The sequence below is a fragment of the Staurois parvus genome, unplaced genomic scaffold (assembly GCF_062004578.1).
Source record: "Staurois parvus isolate SC_StPar_1 unplaced genomic scaffold, SC_StPar_1.0 ptg000151l, whole genome shotgun sequence".
Lineage (NCBI taxonomy): Eukaryota > Metazoa > Chordata > Amphibia > Anura > Ranidae > Staurois > Staurois parvus.
Genome location: NW_028317947.1, coordinates 21,284,764 through 21,308,168, shown reverse-complemented (window position 1 = coordinate 21,308,168; position 23,405 = coordinate 21,284,764). Strand labels below are relative to the sequence as shown.

The 23,405-nt window shown below is 45.7% G+C and overlaps 1 protein-coding gene across 1 annotated transcript in view; it reads right to left on the bottom strand.

Annotated features, from left to right (window-relative positions):
• Positions 1-365: 365 nt before the first annotated feature.
• The window catches only part of LOC149464602 (ADP-ribosylation factor 1-like), a 37,688-nt gene continuing 14,648 nt past the window's right edge, over positions 366-23,405 (bottom strand). The window contains exons 2-5 of the mRNA XM_089674625.1: positions 13,638-13,801; positions 13,442-13,552; positions 9,467-9,591; positions 366-7,644 (exon numbers count right to left, since the gene is read on the bottom strand). Coding sequence (XP_089530751.1) covers positions 7,483-7,644; positions 9,467-9,591; positions 13,442-13,552; positions 13,638-13,785 — 546 coding nt within the window. The 5' untranslated portion in view covers positions 13,786-13,801 and the 3' untranslated portion in view covers positions 366-7,482. The remainder of the gene's footprint in view (positions 7,645-9,466; positions 9,592-13,441; positions 13,553-13,637; positions 13,802-23,405) is intronic.

Below are 23,405 nucleotides of genomic sequence, written 5' to 3'. Positions count from 1 at the left end.
GTCTAATATTCACTTTTCTTCATTTTTTTGAGGAACAACTCAAATGATATGTTTTTCTTCATGTTTTGATTTGGAATAGAATGTGTCGTGTTCCCAATGCATTTGTGTGGGTGGAAATAAAAGCTATTAGAAGGATTTTGAGCTTTATTCACTTTTTTCAACACACTGCTATTATTTTGAACACAACTGTGTGTGTGTATATATATATAATTTTTTTTTTACATACTGTGACTGGTCAGTATCCCTGATCACTGCCACACCAGTCATATGATAACGCTGTACTGCACAGCTGACAGTATGTGTAAAAAAAATAAAATGGTGAAAAATGATGACTAGCATACAAAAAGAAAAAAAAAAACACACTGTTTCAGTACAGAATTTTTTTTTTTTTTTTTAATATAGAGCATTTCAGACAAATTACAACATGGTTAGAAAACAAACAAAAAAGAAAAAAAAAGTAACTCAATATAGGTCCAATTGTACATCACGTATTTCACTTTCATATGCGTTTTATACAAGAAAAAAAATGTTTTGCTTTAAAGCTCAAATGCTCTTTATGAATGAAGATATGAAAACGGTCTCATGTACAGACTCAAGTATATATGGGTTGTTTTTTTTTTTTGTATTTTAATTTATAAGAGCTACATCCCCATTCCCCAGTGAAAACAGTTCTAGAGATCCAAACCATGGTTTAAAATAATAAAACCCTTGTTTAAAACTGATATCCACACTGCTGCAGTACGCTGCAAAAGCAAAGTATGGAAAAAGTTAACCGGCTCCCAGCAACTAAATGAAGGTCTGTTTGTTAGATACTACAGGATTACAGTTTACCATTTTATATAACGGTCTAGGTCAGACGGGTCCATCTAGATTTTCTCTTTCTTAAAGTGTTACTAAACCCACAACAGCAAAATCAGTCTGTATATGCAGTAAATCATGATTGTTATACTCACTGTGGAACCTAAAGGGTTAATCCTCTGCATTGTGTAAAAATGCGGTTTGATCCTGACTTCTCTGATCCTCCCCTTTTCCCAGTGTCTCTCATCTCCTTATAGGACATATCGTGTGAAGTCACTCTGCACATGCTCAGTTTGGTGTGTATTGATAGGTTTTTTTTTTCCTTTTCTTGGGAGAGTTCATGTGATCAGCACAGGGCCAATCAGCACTATCCAGACAGTGGTCCTGCATCCTCCTAGAGCAGAAAGAAAACCGCTTCCTACAAGCTTTAACGTGCTCAGCTGGACACTGATGGAAGTCACAAGATTGCTATATACTGCTGATGAGAAAAGGTATTTAGCAGTTTATATTTACTAAAATAATTGCATTTCTATGCAATTATTTTAGTAAATATACTAGTACTGTGGGAAAGCAGATATAGTGAATGCAGGGTCCGGGGAGACCAGATAGAGTGAATGCAGGGTCCGGGGAGAGCGGATACAGTGAATGCATGGTCCGGGGAGACCAGATATAGTAAATACAGGGTCCGGGGAGACCAGATAGAGTGAATGCAGGGTCCGGGGAGACCAGATAGAGTGAATGCAGGGTCCGGGGAGACCAGATAGAGTGAATGCAGGGTCCGGGGAGACCAGATAGAGTGAATGCAGGGTCTGGGGAGAGCGGATACAGTGAATGCAGGGCCCGGGGAGACCAGATAGAGTGAGCGCAGGGTCCGGGGAGACCAGATACAGTGAATGCAGGGTCCGGGGAGACCCGATATAGTGAATGCAGAGTCCGGGGAGACCAGATACAGTGAATGCAGGGTCCGGGGAGACCAGATACAGTGAGGGCAGAGTCTGGGGAGACCAGATACAGTGAATGCGGGGTCCTGGGTTTAGTAACACTTTAAGAGCCACATTGTTCTAAAATCAAGCTAAACTCTAGAGATTGTGGTGTTTAAAATAAATCTGTGCTTTACCATGATGAGCAAAATTCTTCTTTCTTCCCCAGTATCACATACTCACCTTTCCCTCCCTGGCTGCTCCATTTAGTGGCATTATGGGAGAGGAAACCAAGCCCTGCGGAAGCTCCAAGTCCCTCTAGTCAGAGCTTACATGGGGCTAAGATCTGCCTCCCTGTAGTGACAGCGCTTAGCCAATCACAGCAAAGGAAGGTGAGAGGCAAATGCTCCTCCATACACAAGACAGGTATTTTCTTTGCACCCGGTGGAGAAGAAATCAGGAGCCCTGTGCAAGTTTTAAGTTGCTCTAATCAGAGCTCACCAAGGGCTGAGGACTGCCTACCCACCCCAAAGTGACAGAGCTTGACCATACATCAGTGCAGTCACAAAGGGAAGCTAAATAGGTCACACACTCCTCCATACCCAGAAGTATGAAGTATTTTCTTTGCACCTACCGGTGTACTGAAGGAGAGTATGAACTGCTGGAGAAGGGAGCATTAAAGTAGAAATCCATGCTTTTCTTAACTATAGCTAAACTTGCTCCCACCCCCATTCTAACTACCTTGTGAAAGGAAGATGTGTATACTTGCCTATCCTGAGGGCGCTCCAGTCATGTGATCATCTCCCAGTGTCATGTGATCATCTCCAGCATCTTCAGGGGAGAGGAGAGACAGCCAACAAAGAATGCCACATAGTAAGTCTATGGGTGACTTCATAGAGGCATTTCAGCCGTTGGCTGCTACATCTCCTCTCCCCAGAAGCTGGCTCAAGGGGAGATCACGTGACTGGACCAGCTCTCAGAATAGGCAAGTATAAGAAACTTCCTTCTACAGCATGGGTGTCAAACTGGCAGTCCCATCATGCTTCTGCCTTTGGGAGTCAATCTTGTAACTGCCAATGTTGCAATGCCTCATGGGACTTGTAGTTTGGCAACAGCTGGAGGGCCACCAGTGTGACACCCATGTTCTACAGGGTAGTTAGAATGGGGGGTGGGAGCAGGTTTACACTTAGGAATACCCTGGACTTCCACTTTAGAACTTGTTGCTTTTTCCTGATTGGGTAAGGATGTGCTTAAAGGAATGCATACTAGTCTCAAATATTCTCATGCTTCATACCCAGTGCAGGGCAGCAGTTGCCCTATTAAATGATCTGTCTCCATCCAATCGTGGGCTATGACACTATCCTCTTATCTACTTTCCTCAACCTTCCATGGTCAACTGGACTAAATAGAAAATGCCATCTCCTAGTCAAGGTGGACGCAGTGGGGTTTAAAGCTGGAGAGTGAAAAATCAGACTCACTTCTGCATAGAAACCAATCAGCTTCCAGGTTTTGACAAGGCTTAATTAAACAAGCTGCGTTTAGAAGCCGATTGGTCTCTATGCAGAACTCTCCAGCTTTAGTAAATAACCCCCAATTTGTCTAACCACAGCCACCAACGACAATAGGTCCCAGGCCACTGATGTTGTACATAGACCACCTACTGTACTGTAAGGATTTCTGTATCTCAAAAAGGCACCATGGGAAAAAAAAAGACCAAGAAGCAGCAAAACTTCACACAAACTAAAAAAAAAAACAAAAACATGCCAAACAAATATAAATTATTACATCAAGGATGATTTAGATTAACTTCACCCCCCACACACAGCATTGATTTCAGAACACTGCAGCTAAAGGGAAGTTTTCACAATGCAAACACCTATGTATTTAGGCTCTGAAGGGGACCGTTGTTCCCCAACTCATCTGCCACACCAGATCCAAGGCAGTCAAAAGGTTAGACATAACTGCCCTGGAAACAAGAATTTGACGCAAAGTTAGAAACAGCTGCATCCATCAGGGCCTAATCACCCGGCTGTCCTGCTTCCCCACACATCTCTACAGAAAACACCCATCAACTTTCACCTTTGCATTTGCTGGTGTTCAGACCTTGTTAAAAACAAGAGTACAGAAAGCTGGAAAATATAGGAATTTATTAACTCTTTACAACCTGTAGTTGTGTTTTTGCATACACAAACCTGGACTATACCCCCACCCACCCACTTTTAGGAATTGAAATCACTACTTCCCTGATTAAATATATTTAAACTTTTTTTTTTGTTTTTTTTTTTAACAAAGCCATTTCATTTTAATACTTCAGTGAACTGTCAAAGATTTACAAAATTATATATTTATATATTTCATGAATCCGCCTACATTCGTAATACATCCAGACTATGCAGTGTTCAATGTCCTCGAGACCTGAGCGCTTATGTACAGCAGGATGCACTACGGTCCACAAGCACGGCTAATGGACTTGGCCCAGGCCGTGCGTTCTGCCAGTTTGAACCAAAATTACCTGCGTTGTCTGCAAAACTAGACAACCTTCTGTTAGAAGTGTTCCCTTTCACCTGTACACCCCCCTCCCCTTCCACTCTTTCTTCATTGTTACATGATCAAGCATTGGCCCATAGGATGAGACAGCCAAAAGGGGGCTGGGGACCGCAACACGGATGACTTGGGTTTAATATATGGATGAAGTTAGTAAATTAGATTATGTATGGTTACAGTACAGACTTCCTTCCCAGTATGGAATAAGCCATACCAAAACATGTGCTTCAGAGTGGGAGCAAACATCTCAGGAGCCTCCAAAAACCAGACTGGTGATGTCACATGCATGACTAAGAGGGGCACATTCTGTTCAGATATCTGCCAATAAATAAAAATTGCAATAGCTGCAACAGATGTGCAGTGCTGAAGATAAGCCGAGGTATTCAGAAAAAAAATAAAAAAATAAAACCCAAAATTATTTTATATATATATATATATATATATATATATATATATATATATATATATATATATATATATATCTCTCTAAACCCGCAGCGCATGTCATCTCACAAAGAACTGTTCATAGGTTTGTGAATTACTTTCGCAGCAAACATCCCCTCCGCACATCCTATGACTGCAATGTGGGTTTTTACAGGTCACATGGACATTATACAGCAGAAATATTATAACTAGACCTGATCAGCTGGTGACCACATATTAAAGCAGAAATCTTGATTAAGTAAATATTATATTAAGAAACGTGTGTGTAGTTGAAATGTGATATGCTTTGTGTCCTTCCTTGAAATGTGTGCAATAATCCAGCATGAAACAACTCCTGGACTTTCCCTTTCTGCAGGAGTTTCCTCTATTGCAGACCGGTCGTTGCTGCTCTTTCCTTGTGCGGAGTGACTGGTCTTGTATCCGCCCCCTACGGTAGTTTTCTGCAGGTAGCCTGTTGTGGGTGGGCTTTCTGGGCCTCTTCCACAACTCTGCTGTTTGCGCAGGTTACATGCAGCAGCACAGGGATGATGACATTTCTAAAAGATAATAGAGTATGCAAAGACTGGTGATGTCACATGAGTGTATGACTAAGAGGGGCACATTCTGTTCAGATATCTGCCAATAAATAAAAATTGCAATAGCTGCAACAGGTGTGCAGTGTTGAAAATAGGCCGAGGTATTCAGGTAAAAAAATAAAATAAAATAATATAGATGAACCCGCAGCGCATGTCATCTCACAAAGAACTGTTCATAGGTTTGTGAATTACATTCTAGTCAAACATCCCCTCTGCACATCCTATGACTGCAATGTGGCTTTTTACAGGTCACATGGACACTATACAGCGGAAGTATTAGACCTGATCAGCTGGTGACCACATATTAAAGCAGAAATCTTGGTTAAGCAAAGATATTAAGAAACGTGTTTGTACTTGAACTGTGATGTGCTTTGTGTACTTCCTTGAAATGTGTGCAATAATCCAGCACGGAACAACTCTTGGACTTTCCTCTATTGCAGACCGGTCGCTGCTGCTCTCTCTCCTTATGCGGAGAGACTGGTCTTGTATCCGCCCCCTCTGGTAGTTTTCTGCAGGTAGCCTGTAGTGGGTGGGCCTTCTGGGCCTCTCCCACAACTCTGCTCAGGTTGCATGCAGCAGCACAGTGATGTCATTTCTGTAAGATAATATATGAGTATGCAAAGGTATTTGGTGCACACAAAGTAGATTTAAATTCTTTGTGAAATATATTTTGTGCCCAGAGGTCATCTTTAATGTGCATGGAAATGCAAAAAAAAAAAAAAAAAAAAAAAAAAAAAAAAAACATAAAAATGCAGCTCTGTCCAGGCAAAATAAAACATGTGATCACCACAATCTAATTAGTCTATCATGGTAACAGTTCGCCTTCATGAATCGATCTCATTTTACCTGCAGTACATATACCAGTCCAGGGAGTGCAAATAAGTTATGGAATCGAATGAAAAATACCATATGTTTCAATATACATTATACCCAATCCACAAAGTTATGCCAACACATGCTATTAAGCCCCTTTTTGCTTACGATGAGACCCAGAGCCCCTGCTGATTAGAAATACAAAGTAGAACATTCATAGATACTGTCCTTTCATTTACTTGCAGATGTCCTATTATGAGAAAACTACAATGATTCATAGTCACGAAGTAACCCTAAACGCCTATCTTATTTCTGCATGCAGTATTATCTTATGAACTACCGTCACTGTTTAGCTACTAGACAAAAAAATGTTTTAAATGGCAAGGCAGGGCATATATGGATTACTTTCATTTTTGAATCAGATTAAAAAGATCCAATTCCAATACATATTTCCCATTATGGGAAAGTACACTAAAAAGGCCTAATTTCCAGGAGGATCTGAAACACCTGTCTGTATCACCCCTATCTTTATATCAGACCGATAATTCATAAAGGTCCAAACGTTCTTTATTAAAGCCAGCAACTCACTGTTTTAAAAAAGAACTCCACAATGTTCCATTTTGGGAACGAGGATGAAGCCGCTTTAGTTGGCCTTAACCACTGCTTCCCTGATCTATTGATCAGCAGCTTCACAATTCAAATCTGAAAGATATTCTGCTTGCTATGTCTCTAAAGCAGGGGTGGGCAACTGTGGCCCTCCAGCTGTTGGTGAACTACAAGTCCCATCATGCCTCTGCCTTTGGGAGTCATGCTTGTAACTGTCAGTTTTGCAATGCCTCATGGGACTTATAGTTCTACAACAGCTGGAGGGCCACAGTTGACCACCCCTGCTCTAAAGTATACTAGACCCAAAGATGCCAGACTTTCTTCCAGACAGACTCAGTGCAGGTGGACCTCTATGGATCAGGATCACAGAATCCGTACTGGATCTTTCTGGAGTTCTTTAATGTGTTTCAATATGATGACGAAGGCGACTTGGCCCACACCAGCATATAGTGTTGCCCAGTAGCCCACTTAGTCACTACTTATTGACTGGTTGGAGAATGGAGTTAGGGGGTAAGCTGTACACAGGCTGTTGGAAGTGGTGGGTAGTGTTGTGTTCAGAAGGGGTTAATACTGCTAAGCACGTATAAGGCACAGTGTGAGATTGCTGCTCCCACTCGCACAGGCGTGCAAACACACACATTTATAAACACGGATGTGCGTAGAAATGACATGCCTGCCTGCGAGGCAGCAGAGGCGCTGGCCAGCTCTGCCAAGATTTTGAACAGGATGGGAGTTGGGTGGAAGAGGGGTGGAGAGAGGGTAAGGTTTCACTGTGAAGGGGATCAGTTCTTGTTCTTCAGCTGGTTGGACAGCCAGTCCAAGCCCTCATACAGCCCATCCCCGCTGGTCGCGCAGGTTGCCTGAATGTACCAATTCCTCTGACGCAGGGAATGCAGGCCCAATTTGTCTGTGATTTCTGCAGCATTCATTGCATTGGGGAGATCCTAGATTGGACAAGAAAACATGTCACAGATATGCAGGACAGCCAAGTGATTTATTTCATTAGCTCCCAAGAAAACGTATGGTATATTGGAAATAAAATGTTATTTACACAAAATACAGGATCTTATCATGCCTGACATCTGCTTACTCTCAGGGTTCACACTATAAAAAAACGCAGATGCGTTCTGGATGCATTTCTGCATTTTTTTGCGCGTTTCAATGCAGTTTTGATGCGCTCCGGTGTGTCTTGATGCATTCCAATTAATTTTCCACCTCTTTTTCTTCAATTTAAATAGTAACATGTGCATCCCAGTGCATTTTTGTGTGTTCCAGTACAGTTCTGTGCAGCCTGTTCTACTTTTTTTTTCTGCATCCGCAACGCACTGGAACCGCCAGCACTGTTGTGAATGAACCATGACAACGACAACCATATAACCTATTTTCTGTGCGTTTTGGATGCAGAAAAAAAAAGCACACTGAAAAAACGCATGTAGTGTGAACTGGCCCTTAGTCAAGTTCATGCAGTGCAGACTATAAGTAGGATTATCTAATGCAGTGCAGCTGAGTTGCCTACACACCATCATTCTTTCCACCAAGGAAAGGGCTACTCTGATAACTACTTCACCACAGACAGACATCACTGGAGACCACAGCAGTCAGTAAAATCTGACAGTTCTGAACACTTCGACATATATTGTTACCAATAAGTACTGACTCCAAGTGGTCTGTAGAGATAAAGTGACGAATTAAAGCGGAGCTCCACCCAAAAAGGGAAAGTTCCGCTTTAAGGATTGCGCCCCCACTCCCCATTAAGGATTGGCACCTTTGGGGGGGGTTAGCGGGTACTTGAATTTGACAGGTACCTGCTCCCACTTCTGGTCCGATCGCCTAGGTTATCGAGAAACGGAAGGTGTCCTCCCTCCCTGTAGTCTTTTGGGACACGTGACAGGTCCCGGAAGACTACAGGACCATTCATGAAGCACCACGCTACTCGCGCATGCGCAGTGGGTACCTGGCTGTGAAGTCACAAGCTATCACAGCCAGGTGCCCAATCTGAAAATGCCGGCCTCCTGAAATACAGACGGCCGGTGAAACGGGCTGCAGGGGACACACCACGGGACCGAGGGACAGGTAAGTGGCTGTTTTTTAAAAGTCAGCAGCTACAGTTTTTGTAGCTGCTAACTTTTATATTTTTTGACAGGGTGAGTGGAACTCCGCTTTAAGCAATTCCAAATGTCAAAACAGAAACAAATCTTCTGCAAGTAACCTGTATATAGCCAATATCATGAAAAAACTTCAGCGCAATATACACCTAGAACCTGATATGCTGCTAGCATGCAATGTGTTCCCACATGGATTACTGATAACCTGTATATAGGCTAATAATGTAAAGCCAATCAGTTCAGCAACCTCAATAGTATGAGACATCTATGCAGACAGAATAAGACAAGGGGGAGCGGACACCGCTCAGGACCAGCCCCAGGAGTCCAGCGTGTATGTGTAGAGTGGGCTCAGCACCGCGCTAGCCATGCCCTCTGATGCATTTCACCTCACCCATCAAGACTTGGCTTCTGTGACCAAGCCCCGGAGGGTAAGGCGAAATGCGCCAGAGGCCATGGCAAGCGTGGTGCTGCGGCCAGTCTACACATACACGCTGGACTCGTGGCGTCCGCTCCCCCTGATCTCTTCCTAGGCACTGAAACGGATTAAGAACGCTGCTCCCTTCATTCCAATGCCAGAAGGGTGATCTATCTTGCTTATCTGGCTTCAGAGTGCCGCCACTACGCTTCTATGGTCTACTATACCAATAAGGATTCAAATTACCTGCTTATTTGCAAACACTAGAAGTACAGCCTCCCGCAACTCGTCTTCTGACAACATCCTTGATAACTCCTCCCTGGCTTCATTAACTCTCTCTCGGTCATTGCTGTCGACCACAAAGATGAGACCTGCATAGAAGAATTCCAAGTTAAAAATCACTTCTTACTAACCAAGCTCAATTTTATAGAAACAAATACAACCAGGAATTGTGTGTCCATTAGGCCCAAGTCCCACTAATAATCCTGTTGCTGACGCCAACACACCAGCGACAGAATTGCTAAAAAGAGCAAAAATAACATTCACTGTTTCTATACCATAGCTGCAGAATCTCCCCAACCAGTGAGGGAGCAATGCTATAGAAACAGACGACCCTGTCATTAGTAAGTTGCTGCCAGCAATAGGATGGCTCTTGTAACACAAGTCTTGGCGTAAACTGCATACATTTTAAATTAGTTATACAGCTGTAATCAGGTAACATCTAGGTTCTCTAAAGTAGGCCATGAATGTCATAAGTTGTAATTCTAGGACTACCAGAAGGACCCATCAATCTTGACGTTATTGCTCTGTGCTCTGTTTGAATGCAGGGTCTGCTTTTAGGTCACTGTGGGCATTTAATCGGACCCGTTCTCTGCAGACGTTCAACATTTAAAACTCACTGGGTCTGCAATCTGCTACAGATGTCAATGAACTCCTAACACCCCAAATGCAGTGCATTTGTCTGCACCAGATCGCATGGTACTGCAGTACCATGTGATCCAGTTGCACTGCAGTTTTAAAAAGACTGCATGCACTACTTTTGGTGTGATCCAGTGCAATTTCAGTCCATTCAAACAACTGGCTAAAAATCACACTGCACAAGAAGGCGCTCCATGTACTGGTTCACCCCAGAATCGCACAAGAAGGCGCCCCACGTGTGAACTGGGATTCCTGTGCGATTCAGTGCAGTGCGATTTCCAGCCCATTCATTTGCATTCACTGCTTTTAAAACACACTGCTACTGCAGTACCGTGTGATCTGGTGCTGACAAACGCGCTGCGTTGGCAATCTGTGTTTGTGGTGTTGTTAGGAGTACACCGACACCAGCAGCAAATCGCACACCCACTAAGGGATCTTTCCAATATCCAGGATTCTGCAATCAAATCTACAGATGTATGGACATGAAGAACTTCTTACTGTTGTGACCTTACCAGGGATAGAAAATGTTTAGATCTATGAGGGGTTCTGGCATCCTATGAAATGTCACACCTGTCCCATTACAAAACATTATTTCACAAGTTGCCAGTGTGCCAGAGAACAAACAACGTCTGGCACTAGGCAGGCTGCAGCAGTGAGAAATCTGATCTGCTCCATGAAACTTTTACATACATTTCCCAATTAGAAGAAGCAGATCACTTTGACACATGTGACTGTGCCTAGGGGTTTGTTAGGCATTTGGTGCTTCTGATTACAGTGACTGTCACCAACGTGTAGGGGCAAGGAACAGAAATGTTCCATACAGAACATTGTACAATGGAAAAAACTGGCCACAGACAGAACAGCAAATGCACAATCTCCACTGTAAGAGCTATATAATTAGTGTTACTAAACCCAGGACCCTGCATTCACTATATCCGGTCTCCCCGGACCCTGCATTCACTATATGCGGTCTCCCCGGGCCCTGCCCTCACGATATCCGGTCTCCCCGGACCCTGCATTCACTATATGCGGTCTCCCCGGGCCCTGCCCTCACGATATCCGGTCTCCCTGGATCCTGCATTCACTATATCCGGTCTCCCCGGACCCTGCATTCACTATATCCGGTCTCCCCGGACCCCGCATTCACTATATGCGGTCTCCCCGGACCCCGCATTCACTATATGCGGTCTCCCCGGACCCCGCATTCACTATATGCGGTCTCCCCGGACCCCGCATTCACTATATGCGGTCTCCCCGGACCCCGCATTCATTATATGCGGTCTCCCCGGACCCCGCATTCACTATATGCGGTCTCCCCGGACCCCGCATTCACTATATGCGGTCTCCCCGGACCCCGCATTCACTATATGCGGTCTCCCCGGACCCCGCATTCACTATATGCGGTCTCCCCGGACCCCGCATTCACTATATGCGGTCTCCCCGGACCCCGCATTCACTATATGCGGTCTCCCCGGACCCCGCATTCACTATATGCGGTCTCCCCGGACCCCGCATTCACTATATGCGGTCTCCCCGGACCCCGCATTCACTATATGCGGTCTCCCCGGACCCCGCATTCACTATATGCGGTCTCCCCGGACCCCGCATTCACTATATGCGGTCTCCCCGGACCCCGCATTCACTATATGCGGTCTCCCCGGACCCCGCATTCACTATATGCGGTCTCCCCGGACCCCGCATTCACTATATGCGGTCTCCCCGGACCCCGCATTCACTATATGCGGTCTCCCCGGACCCCGCATTCACTATATCCGCTCTCCCCGGACCCCGCATTCACTATATCTGGTCTCCCCAGACCTTGCATTCACTATATCTGGTCTCCCCGGACCCCGCACTCACTATATCTGGTCTCCCCGGACCCTGCACTCACTATATCTGGTCTCCCCGGACCCTGCATTCACTATATCCGGTCTCCCTGGACCCTGCATTCACTATATCTGGTCTCCCCGGACCCTGCATTCACTATATCCGGTCTCCCCGGACCCTGCATTCACTATATCTGGTCTCCCCGGATCCTGCACTCACTATATCCGGTCTCCCCGGATCCTGCATTCACTATATCCGGTCTCCCCGGACCCTGCATTCACTATATCTAATCTCCCATAGCACACAGAACATGGAAATGCAATTATTTTAGTAAATATAAATTGATAAATAAATACATTCTCTCTTCAGCAGTATATAGCAGTCTTGTGACTTCTATCAGTGTTTATCTGAGCAGTGGTTATTCTTGTAAGAGGACTTTTCATTCTCCTCTGTCCTATGGGGCTGCCTGACCTCTGATTCTCTGTCTGGACAGTGCTGATTTGCCCTGTGCTGATCACATGCATCCCTCCCAAAGAAAAAAAAAAACAAACGCTCTAGCAATACACACCAAACTGAGCATGTGCAGAGTATCTAGTAGGGCTCTGTAGTTCGCAAAATGGATTGGGGACAGTGGAAGAAGGAGAGGATCAGAGAAGACAGGATCGAACAGCCTTTTTACATAATGGGGAGGATTAACCCCTTAGGTGCCACAGTGAGTATAACAAGCATGCTTTACTGCATATACAGACTGATTGTACTGTTGTGGGTTTAGTAACACTAACAAAAGAATGGTCTCATATTATTCCTCAAGTTAAATTGAGTGTCACAGATATAACTCTGCCGCAAATTACATCACCAATCTTGTCTCCAAATATCACCCAAACCGTACTCGCCGCTCCTCGCACGACCTCCTACTCTCTAGCTCCCTTGTCTTCTCCTCCAATGCTCGTCTCCAGGACTTCTCCAGAGCTTCCCCCATTTCTGGAACTCTCTACCCCAATTTATCAGACTATCGCCTACTCTGCTCACTTTTAGGCGATCTCTGAAAACCTATCTCTTCAGGGAAGCCTATCCTGCCCTCAGCTAATAATGGAATCTTCTATTCCTCCTACCAGTCCATCCCCCAGTTACTACCTGTTGTACCACTAGCCCCTCCCTCTTAGATTGTAAGCTCCCAGGATCAGGCCCTCCTAACCCTCTTGTATTGAACTGTATTGTTACTGTATTGTCTCCCGTTATATTGTAAAGTGCTGAGCAAACTGTTGGCGCCATATAAATCCTGTATAATAATATTCAGACAGTGCACATACACTGAAGACAAATTAATTAACCTACTAGTTTTTTTTTTGTTTTTTTTTTTAATTGATTGTGGAAGGAAACTAGGGCACCCGAAGGATTATCTGCACAAGCACAGGGAAATCAATGCAGATACAACTTGGCAAGACGTAACCCAGCGCTACCTCAGAAGATACTCACCCTGAGTGTTCTGGAAATAGTGACGCCACAGAGGCCGGATTTTGTCCTGACCACCAACATCCCAGACAGTAAAGCTGATGTTCTTGTATTCTACAGTCTCAACATTAAAACCTGAAAAGCACCAAAAGTCATATCAGAACAAACAATGGTTTTAGATACAGGTCAATGAATTAAATTATAAATGGACATAGCTTACCTATGGTGGGTATGGTGGTCACTATCTCACCCAACTTCAACTTATACAGGATGGTGGTCTTTCCAGCAGCATCCAGACCCACCATGAGTATTCTCATCTCTTTCTTGCCAAAGAGGCCTTTAAACAGACTTGCAAACATGTTCCCCATTGTAGTGTCCTTTTATCTGATAATAGAAAAAGCAGCAGATAAGAGAATGGAAACAGATGCAAAATGTTATATAGCTTCACATGCAAAGTCAATCCAGTCATTGCAGACCACAAGGGAATCCCATGATATTGCTGTGGATAGCGTGGACAGCGATTAGGACATCTGTGTCTTTATTGCTGTCTATGCCCCCGTCAAGGAGATTCACCCTCTCGATCTGTCCTGGTCTCCAGAAAAGTGACAGAGGGCAAATCTTCCAATGGGGACACTAGTTCTGATGACTTGGGATTTCCCAAGGAATTCTCTGCATTTGCAGCAATTTTCTCTCACTTCCTGTTTGGCTATGGGACAGCAAGTGAAGGGAAATTTCTGAAGTGGAACATAGGCTGCGTAAAAAAAAAAAAAATCTGGTCGGGGGTTACAACCCTCCCTTGCTCTATCCAAAATGGAAAAAAAAATAAAAGATTTGCCTACAGTTCTACTTTATTGCCAGATTATTATTATATTATACAGGATTTATATCGCGCCAACAGTTTGCTCAGCACTTTACAATATAAAGGGAGACAATACAGCAACGATACAGTTCAATACAAGAGGGATAGGAGGGCCTGATCCTTGGAGCTTACAATCTAAGAGATCATAACATAATAAAAAGGCCTATAGTACAAGTGAAAAACAAAGGGTGATCATCAATGTACAGATATCTCCCCATATACAGAGCAGTAATAGCAAGCAATGCCCAAAATCAGGAGCACCACTTGCCATTATTAACATGGGCTGGTACAATACCTGACAGGGAAACAGTATCAATTTTCAGAAAAGCTGTACCTTTCATCATTTTTAGCTGTGACTGAGCTCCAGTCTAGTGCTCTGCCTAAGCGAAGGTGAGGGGACACCAGTCTGCTGCAGACAGGAGGAAGCATTTCCTCAGTCCCAGGGGCGGACTGACAATTTGGAAACTCGGGCACTGCCCGAGGGCCCGGGGTCAGTAGGGGGCCCTATGAGATGCCCCTGGTACCTTTTTCATAGGCTTTTTGAGTTTGGACAAGGACACAGGGGCCCCATGATCCTCTATTGCCTGGGGGCCCCATGATCCTCTATTGCCTGGGGGCCCCATGAGTTGTCAGTCCGCCCTTGCCCAGTCCCCTCCCTTCTAGTAATCAGACTGTACAGAGTCATATTGTAGCAAGTCACAAGATGAGTCAGGACTTATATGACTCATGTCAGTGCTCATGCCAGTCCACGTAGCAGATCCTGACCTGGATTAATGAGTCCTGAACAAAAGATGGCTTTGTCATTCTGCAGAGATCAGCAGATGAAGGCAATGTCAGGGGTAGTACTGATCTCGGAGTGGTAATCATTACCTCAAAGCATTACATATTACAAAGTATGCATGCTTCAAACATGGAAAAATAGATCTGATGCTTGGCCTACTTTAGGGGCCGATTCACACACACCTCTTGCATGGTAAAACACTACATTGGAAGTGTCGGTTCTGGCCAGTGGTGCCTCTCACCTTTAAAGCTTCCTGTTTGCCCTATAGCAGTAATACTGCTACAGGGCGGCATGGATGTGTAAAATCATGCTATTCACAGCTGTCAATCATTGGGTCCTTGCCAAGTGATAAACCGGCACCCAGCAATCGAGGAGGATTACCGACGGAGGGAGAGAACTGTAAGTAAACAATACAGTTCCCTCCCTGTCAGCTTCTGCACACTGCTATGCATGGCTTTGCAAAGCAGAACCATGCATACCAGTGTGCTTACAGTGAAGCACACAGTTAACCCTTTATTGCCCCAGATGTTAACCCCTTCCTGCCCAGTGCCATTAGTACAGTAAGTGCTTTTTTTTTTTTTTTTTTGAGCAGTGATCACTGTATTGGTGTCACTGGGGATGTCAGTGACACCAAGTCAGTTCCCCCCCCAGGGTCAGAATACCGGAAGCAGTCCAGCTATAAGTCAGCGATCGCCACCATTACCAGTAAAAAAAAAAAAAAAAAAAAAAAAAAAAAGAGGATATATAGCGCCGTCAATTTACGCAGCACTTTACATATATATTGTACATTCACATCAGTCCCCAACCCTCAAGGGGCGTACAATCTCCCCAACTCACATTCATATACAAGGGACAATTTTACACAGGATCCAATTAACCTACCAGCATGTCTTTGGAGTGTGGGAGGATATCGGAGTGCCCAGAGGAAACCCACACAGGCACAGGGAGAACATGCAAACTCCAGGCAGGTGGTGCTGTGGTTGGGATGCAAACCAACAACCCTAGAACTGCCAAGTGGAAGTGTTAACCATTTAGGCGTTGTGCTGCCCAGTCCCTAACCCTCAAGGGGTGTACAATCTAAGGTCTCTAACTCACATTCATACATACACATACTAGGGACAATTTAGGCAGGATCCAATTAACCTCCCAGCATGTCTTTGGAGGAAACCGGAGTACCCGGAGGAAACCCACGCAGGCACAGGGAGAACATGCAAACTCCAGGCAGGAGGTGCCGTGGTTGGGATTCGAACCAACGACCCGAGTACTGCCAGGCGGAAGTGCTAACCATTCAGCCACTGTGGGCGTTCTATTAAAGAAGTGAATATAAATGGATGAAAAGAAAACAAAATCCTCTTGTTAAGGCACCATCACAATAAATCCTCTGCTTCTTTTACAAGGACAGTTTCTTTGGTCCGCTAAGGAATGTCCTTCACCGTCCACTACAACAGAGGAAGATTCAGCGGAAGGAGGAAAGGAACGGTTGTCATGGCAACGTCCGACATCTGACAGTCGGCGCACCAATGTGCTGTGCTAACAGGAACAAGGGGGTGGATGGAACAAATATACAGAGCAATAACTACCGCATAATGTTACATAATCACAAAGGGTCAGGGACAGAGAAGGTGAATAGAATGTTCTAGAATAGATCTGCACCGTGCTAAAGGACCAGTACAACACAATGTGCTACAATACCGAACAGGTTGTCACAGAAACACCAACCACAGACAAACAAGGACCTCCTACATGCAGGGCCAGACATACGCCACATACAAGACATTCACAAGTCCACTTTAAAAGTAGAACTACAGGAAAACTTTTTTTCCGTCTTTGATAGAACAACAAAGCATTGGAAATACCATCAGATTTTGTTTTTCCACCATCTGTGTCCCATTACAGAGATTTCCCTTCACTTCCTGTCCCATAGCCAAACAGGAAGTGAAGAGATCCTTACAAATGAAGGGAATTCCTCAGGGGCCCCCCAGGTCACCAGATCTAGTGTGCCCAGTGGAAGATTTCCCCTCTATTACTTTTCTGGGGACAACCCAAAATTTGGGATTTTCTTTAACTTTCACTATCAATGATAATGGTAAACAGGACAAATAGAAAGGGGGGGGGGATCTCCTTAAAGTGTTACTAAACCCACAACAGTACAATCAGTCTGTAGATGCAGTAAAGCATGCTTGTTATACTCACTGTGGAACCTAAGGGGTTAATCTGCATTGCGTAAAAAGGATGTCTGATCCTGACTGATCTGATCCTCCCCTTCTTCCAGTGTCACCCTCTTAACTCCTTATACGACATATAATGTGGAGTCACTCTGCACATACTCAGTTTGGTATGTATTGCTAGCTTTTTTTTTTTTTTCTTGGGAGAGTGCATGTGATCAGCACAGGGCCAATCTGCACTGTCCAGACAGAGGTCAGGGGTCCTGCATTCTCCTAGAGCAGAAAGAAAAACTCCTCCTACAAGCTTTAACATGTGCTCAGCTGGGCTTGTTATATTCACTGTGGAACCTAAGGGGTTAATCCTCTGCATTGTGTAAAAAGGATGTTTGATTATGTCTTCTCTGATCCCCCCTTTTTCCACGTTCCCCATTTCATCTCCTGATAGAACACAGCCTTGGGGAGACTCTGCACATGCTCAGATTGGTGTTTACTGCTACAGTGTTTTTTCTTTTTCTTGGGAGTGTGCATTGATCAGCACAGGGCCAATCAGCGCTGTCCAGACAGAAGGTCAGGGGTTCTGCAGTCTCATATGGCAGTGAGAAGTGAATGAAAACTCCTCCTACAAGCTTTAACCAGTGCTCAGCTGGACACTGATAGAAGTCACAAGACTGCTATATACTGCTGATGAGAAAAGGTATTTAGCAGTTTATATTATATTTAGTGTGTATTGCTAGGGAGGTTTTCTCTTTTCTTGGGAGAGTGCACGTGATCAGCACAGGGCCAATCAGCACTGTCCAGACAGAGGTCAGGGGATTTCCATCCTCCTAGAGAAAACTCCTCCTACAAGACTGCTCTAACTGCTGATGAGAAAAGGGAGACCAGAGAGAGTGAAATACAGGGTCCGGGGAGACCAGAGAGAGTGAAATGCAGGGTCCGGGGAGACCAGAGAGAGTGAAATGCAGGGTCCGGGGAGACCAGAGAGTGAAATGCAGGGTCCGGGGAGACCAGAGAGTGAAATGCAGGGTCCGGGGAGACCAGAGAGAGTGAATGCAGGGTCCGGGGAGACCAGAGAGAGTGAATGCAGGGTCCGGGGAGACCGGATATAGTAAGTGCAGGTTCCGGGGAGACCAGAGAGAGTGAAATGCAGGGTCCGGGGAGACCAGAGAGAGTGAAATGCAGGGTCCGGGGAGACCGGATATAGTGAGTGCAGGGTCCGGGGAGACCGGAGAGAGTGAAATGCAGGGTCCGGGGAGACCGGAGAGAGTGAAATGCAGGGTCCGGGGAGACCGGAGAGAGTGAAATGCAGGGTCCGGGGAGACCGGAGAGAGTGAAATGCAGGGTCCGGGGAGACCGGAGAGAGTGAAATGCAGGGTCCGGGGAGACCGGAGAGAGTGAAATGCAGGGTCCGGGGAGACCGGAGAGAGTGAAATGCAGGGTCCGGGGAGACCGGAGAGAGTGAAATGCAGGGTCCGGGGAGACCGGAGAGAGTGAAATGCAGGGTCCGGGGAGACCGGAGAGAGTGAAATGCAGGGTCCGGGGAGACCGGAGAGAGTGAAATGCAGGGTCCGGGGAGACCGGAGAGAGTGAAATGCAGGGTCCGGGGAGACCGGAGAGAGTGAAATGCAGGGTCCGGGGAGACCGGAGAGAGTGAAATGCAGGGTCCGGGGAGACCGGAGAGAGTGAAATGCAGGGTCCGGGGAGACCGGAGAGAGTGAAATGCAGGGTCCGGGGAGACCGGAGAGAGTGAAATGCAGGGTCCGGGGAGACCGGAGAGAGTGAAATGCAGGGTCCGGGGAGACCGGAGAGAGTGAAATGCAGGGTCCGGGGAGACCGGAGAGAGTGAAATGCAGGGTCCGGGGAGACCGGAGAGAGTGAAATGCAGGGTCCGGGGAGACCGGAGAGAGTGAAATGCAGGGTCCGGGGAGACCGGAGAGAGTGAAATGCAGGGTCCGGGGAGACCGGAGAGAGTGAAATGCAGGGTCCGGGGAGACCGGAGAGAGTGAAATGCAGGGTCCGGGGAGACCGGAGAGAGTGAAATGCAGGGTCCGGGGAGACCGGAGAGAGTGAGTGCAGGGTCCGGGAGACCAGATATAGTGAGTGCAGGGTCCGGGAGACCAGATATAGTGAATGCAAGGTCCGGGAGACCAGATATAGTGAATGCAAGGTCCGGGAGACCAGATATAGTGAATGCAAGGTCCGGGAGACCAGATATAGTGAATGCAAGGTCCGGGAGACCAGATATAGTGAATGCAGGGTCCGGGGAGACCAGATATAGTGAGTGCAGGGTCCGGGAGACCAGATATAGTGAGTGCAGGGTCCGGGAGACCAGATATAGTGAATGCAAGGTCCGGGGAGACCAGATATAGTGAGTGCAGGGTCCGGGAGACCAGATATAGTGAGTGCAGGGTCCGGGAGACCAGATATAGTGAATGCAGGGTCCGGGGAGACCAGAGAGTGAATGCAAGGTCCGGGGAGACCAGATATAGTGAATGCAGGGTCCGGGGAGACCAGATATAGTGAATGCAGGGTCCGGGGAGACCAGATATAGTGAATGCAGGGTCCGGGAGACCAGATATAGTGAATGCAGGGTCCGGGGAGACCAGAGAGTGAATGCAAGGTCCGGGGAGACCAGATATAGTGAATGCAAGGTCCGGGAGACCAGATATAGTGAATGCAAGGTCCGGGAGACCAGATATAGTGAATGCAAGGTCCGGGAGACCAGATATAGTGAATGCAAGGTCCGGGAGACCAGATATAGTGAATGCAGGGTCCGGGGAGACCAGATATAGTGAGTGCAGGGTCCGGGAGACCGGATATAGTGAATGCAGGGTCCGGGGAGACCGGATATAGTGAATGCAGGGTCCGGGGAGACCAGATATAGTGAATGCAGGGTCCGGGGAGACCAGATATAGTGAATGCAGGGTCCGGGGAGACCAGATATAGTGAATGCAGGGTCCGGGGAGACCAGATATAGTGAATGCAGGGTCCGGGGAGACCAGATATAGTGAATGCAGGGTCCGGGGAGACCAGATATAGTGAATGCAGGGTCCGGGGAGACCAGATATAGTGAATGCAGGGTCCGGGGAGACCAGATATAGTGAATGCAGGGTCCGGGGAGACCAGATATAGTGAATGCAGGGTCCGGGGAGACCAGATATAGTGAATGCAGGGTCCGGGGAGACCAGATATAGTGAATGCAGGGTCCGGGGAGACCAGATATAGTGAATGCAGGGTCCGGGGAGACCAGATATAGTGAATGCAGGGTCCTGGGTTTAATAGCAATAAAAACTGACAGGTGTTCTTGTCCCCCCCCCCCCCCCCCAAAAAAAGAAAAAAAAAATTTTGCCTTTAGTTTTACTTTAAAGTAGAACTAAAGGCAAAACTTTTTTCATTTAGGATAGAGTATGGGAGGGTTATAATCCCTGTCTCTTTCTTGCTGTGTCCCACTGGGGAGATTTCCCCTCACTTCCTGTCCTATAGTCAAAACATGAAACCCCTCCAAAATGAGGGAATCCCTGCATGTCACCAAGGTCACCAGAACAAGTCTGCCCACTGGATGATTTCCCCTCTATCCCTGTTCTCAGGACAACTCAAATTTTGGGGTTTCTTTCACTTGCTTTACTTTAGGCGATAATGGTAACCTGGACAAATTTAGAGAGAGAATGGCCCCAACACGGCACAGACCGGAATAAAAACCTGACAGGTGTTGTAATCCCTATTTGAAACAAAAAATGCCTTTAGTTAGAATTTAAATTTAAAGCTGAACTAGTTCTAAAGTTCACTTTCCATTTTTCTGGGGAAAAAAAAAAAAAAAACAACACAAAAAAACAAAATCAAACAAACCCTATATTTAGACACGGAATCATCTCTAGTTCCAGTCTTCAGAAGGCACTCCTCATTTATCCGAACACAGATCTTCACCCTGCTCTGTCACTTGCACTACAATATACATTGTTCTAGCTTGGTGTATGTGCGGAACAGCAAACCTTGAACCGGATAGATGTGTACTTAAACTTCTCTTAGCAATTACTGATGATTCATACAGTGCGCAAAGAATGCACTGACAAGGTACTGCAATGTAGGTGGATGTCTATGACAAACATCTATTATCACAATTCAGTAACAAAACCACATACGGGGGGGGGGAAGGGTTACAGCACCTTCCAGTCACACACCACTTAACCCCTCATACAGCAGATTGTGGTGATTGGATTACTATACAGAACAACCTTGTGCAGCCACAATTTCAGATTCTTATGGAGCGGGTACCTGATTGTGACAAGTATCATCTCCCACTTCTGCTGCGATCGCCTAGGCGAATGGAAGAGGTTGTAGCCCACCCCCTCGCTCCCCGTAGTCTTCTGGGACATGTGACAGGTCCCAGAAGACTACAGGACCATTCGCAAAGCACAGCGTTTCTCACGCATGCGTAGCGGGCACCTGGCTGTGAAGGCACAAGCTGTCCCCACACTTCTGATGCTGGGGCCGTGGAAAGAACAGACACTCACCTGTCCGTCGATCCACGCGGTTTCACCGGACGTCCGTCGATCCACGCGGTTTCACCGGACGTCCGTCGATCCACGCGGTTTCACCGGACGTCCGTCGATCCACGCGGTTTCACCGGACGTCCGCCGATCCACGCGGTTTCACCGGACGTCCGCCGATCCACGCGGTTTCACCGGACGTCCGCCGATCCACGCGGTTTCACCGGACGTCCGTCGATAGCGCGTGGATCGACGGACGTCCGGCGAAAGCGCGTGGATCGACGGACAGGTGAGTGTCTGTTCTTTTAAAAGTCAGCAGCTACAGTTTTTGTAGCTGCTTTTTTATTATTTTTTTTTTTACATTTTGACTGGAGCTCCGCTTTAAAGTAAAACTAATTTCTAAACTTTTTTTTTTTAAAGTTTTTGACGGAGTGGACTGGGATTAGAACATCTATAAGATTTTTGCACTGTCTCTGACCCAATTAGGGAGATTCACCTTCTCGGTTTGTCCTGTTTGCCATTATCATTGAAAGTTAGAGTAAAAGAAAATCCCAAATTTTGGGTTGTCCTCAAAAAAGTAATAATGGGGGAGCATGGAAGAAGGGGAGGATCAGAGAAGACAGGATAAAACAACTTTTACACAATGCAGAGGATTAACCCCTTAGGTTCCACAGTGAATATAATAAGCATGCTTTACTGCTATAATGTACAGCGCTGAGCAAACATTTTGGCGCTATATAAATACTGTAAAATAATAATAATAATAATAATATACAAACTGATTTTGCTGTTGTGAGTTTAGGAACACTTTAAGGAGATTCCCCCTATCTATCTGCCCTGTTTACTATTATCATTGATAGTGAAAGTAAAAGAAAATCCCATATTTTGGGTTGTCCTCAGAAGAGTAATAGAGGGTAAATCTTCCAATGGGTACACTAGTTCTGGTGCTCTGGGGGACCCAAAGCAATTCTCTTAATTTGTAGTGATTTCTTATCACTTCCTGTTTTGGCTATGGGGCAGGAAGTGAAGGTAAATCTTCTCAATGATACACATGAAACAAAAAAAAAAAAAAAAGTTGTGCCCATAGTTGTAATTTAAGTCGGCCCCTTAACGCTGTAAGCGGATATCAAACACACAGTGGCTAACAAAGCTAATAGAAAGCACCACGTTGTATCTGATTTGTAATATTTAAAGTGTCCGTCAGGTCCTGATGCAGTTTATGTAAAAGCAGAACTCCAGGGGGGAAAAGAGAAAAAAAAAAATAAAATTCCCCAGGCAATGGGGCTTGAAAGCAAACAAGTGCTTTGCCCACATGGGACAGGGGGAAAGGTTCTCTTGAATTCCCCCTCCCCTGCAACATATACTGTATACTTCCTCTTTCCTTCACTGTGATTAAGCTAGCCAAACAACACAGGCCACCTCCACCTAAAATTGGTATTTTAGTTTTGCAGAGTTGCCAGCAAGTGGAACCATCTCTTCAATTTGTGAGATATCCCCACTAGAATCCACAGTTCTGCCCAATTGTGGCAATAACAGCTGCCAAGCAATCAGCGACACCATAATGAAGCAAAGCCGAAATCTGAGCTTTCAGTACTGAAACTGTCCTAAAAATCACACTAAACTGGTTTAAAGAAAAAAAAAATTTCAACAATGTACTAACAAAAAAACAAAAAAAAAAAAAAAGTACCTTTTAGTGGTT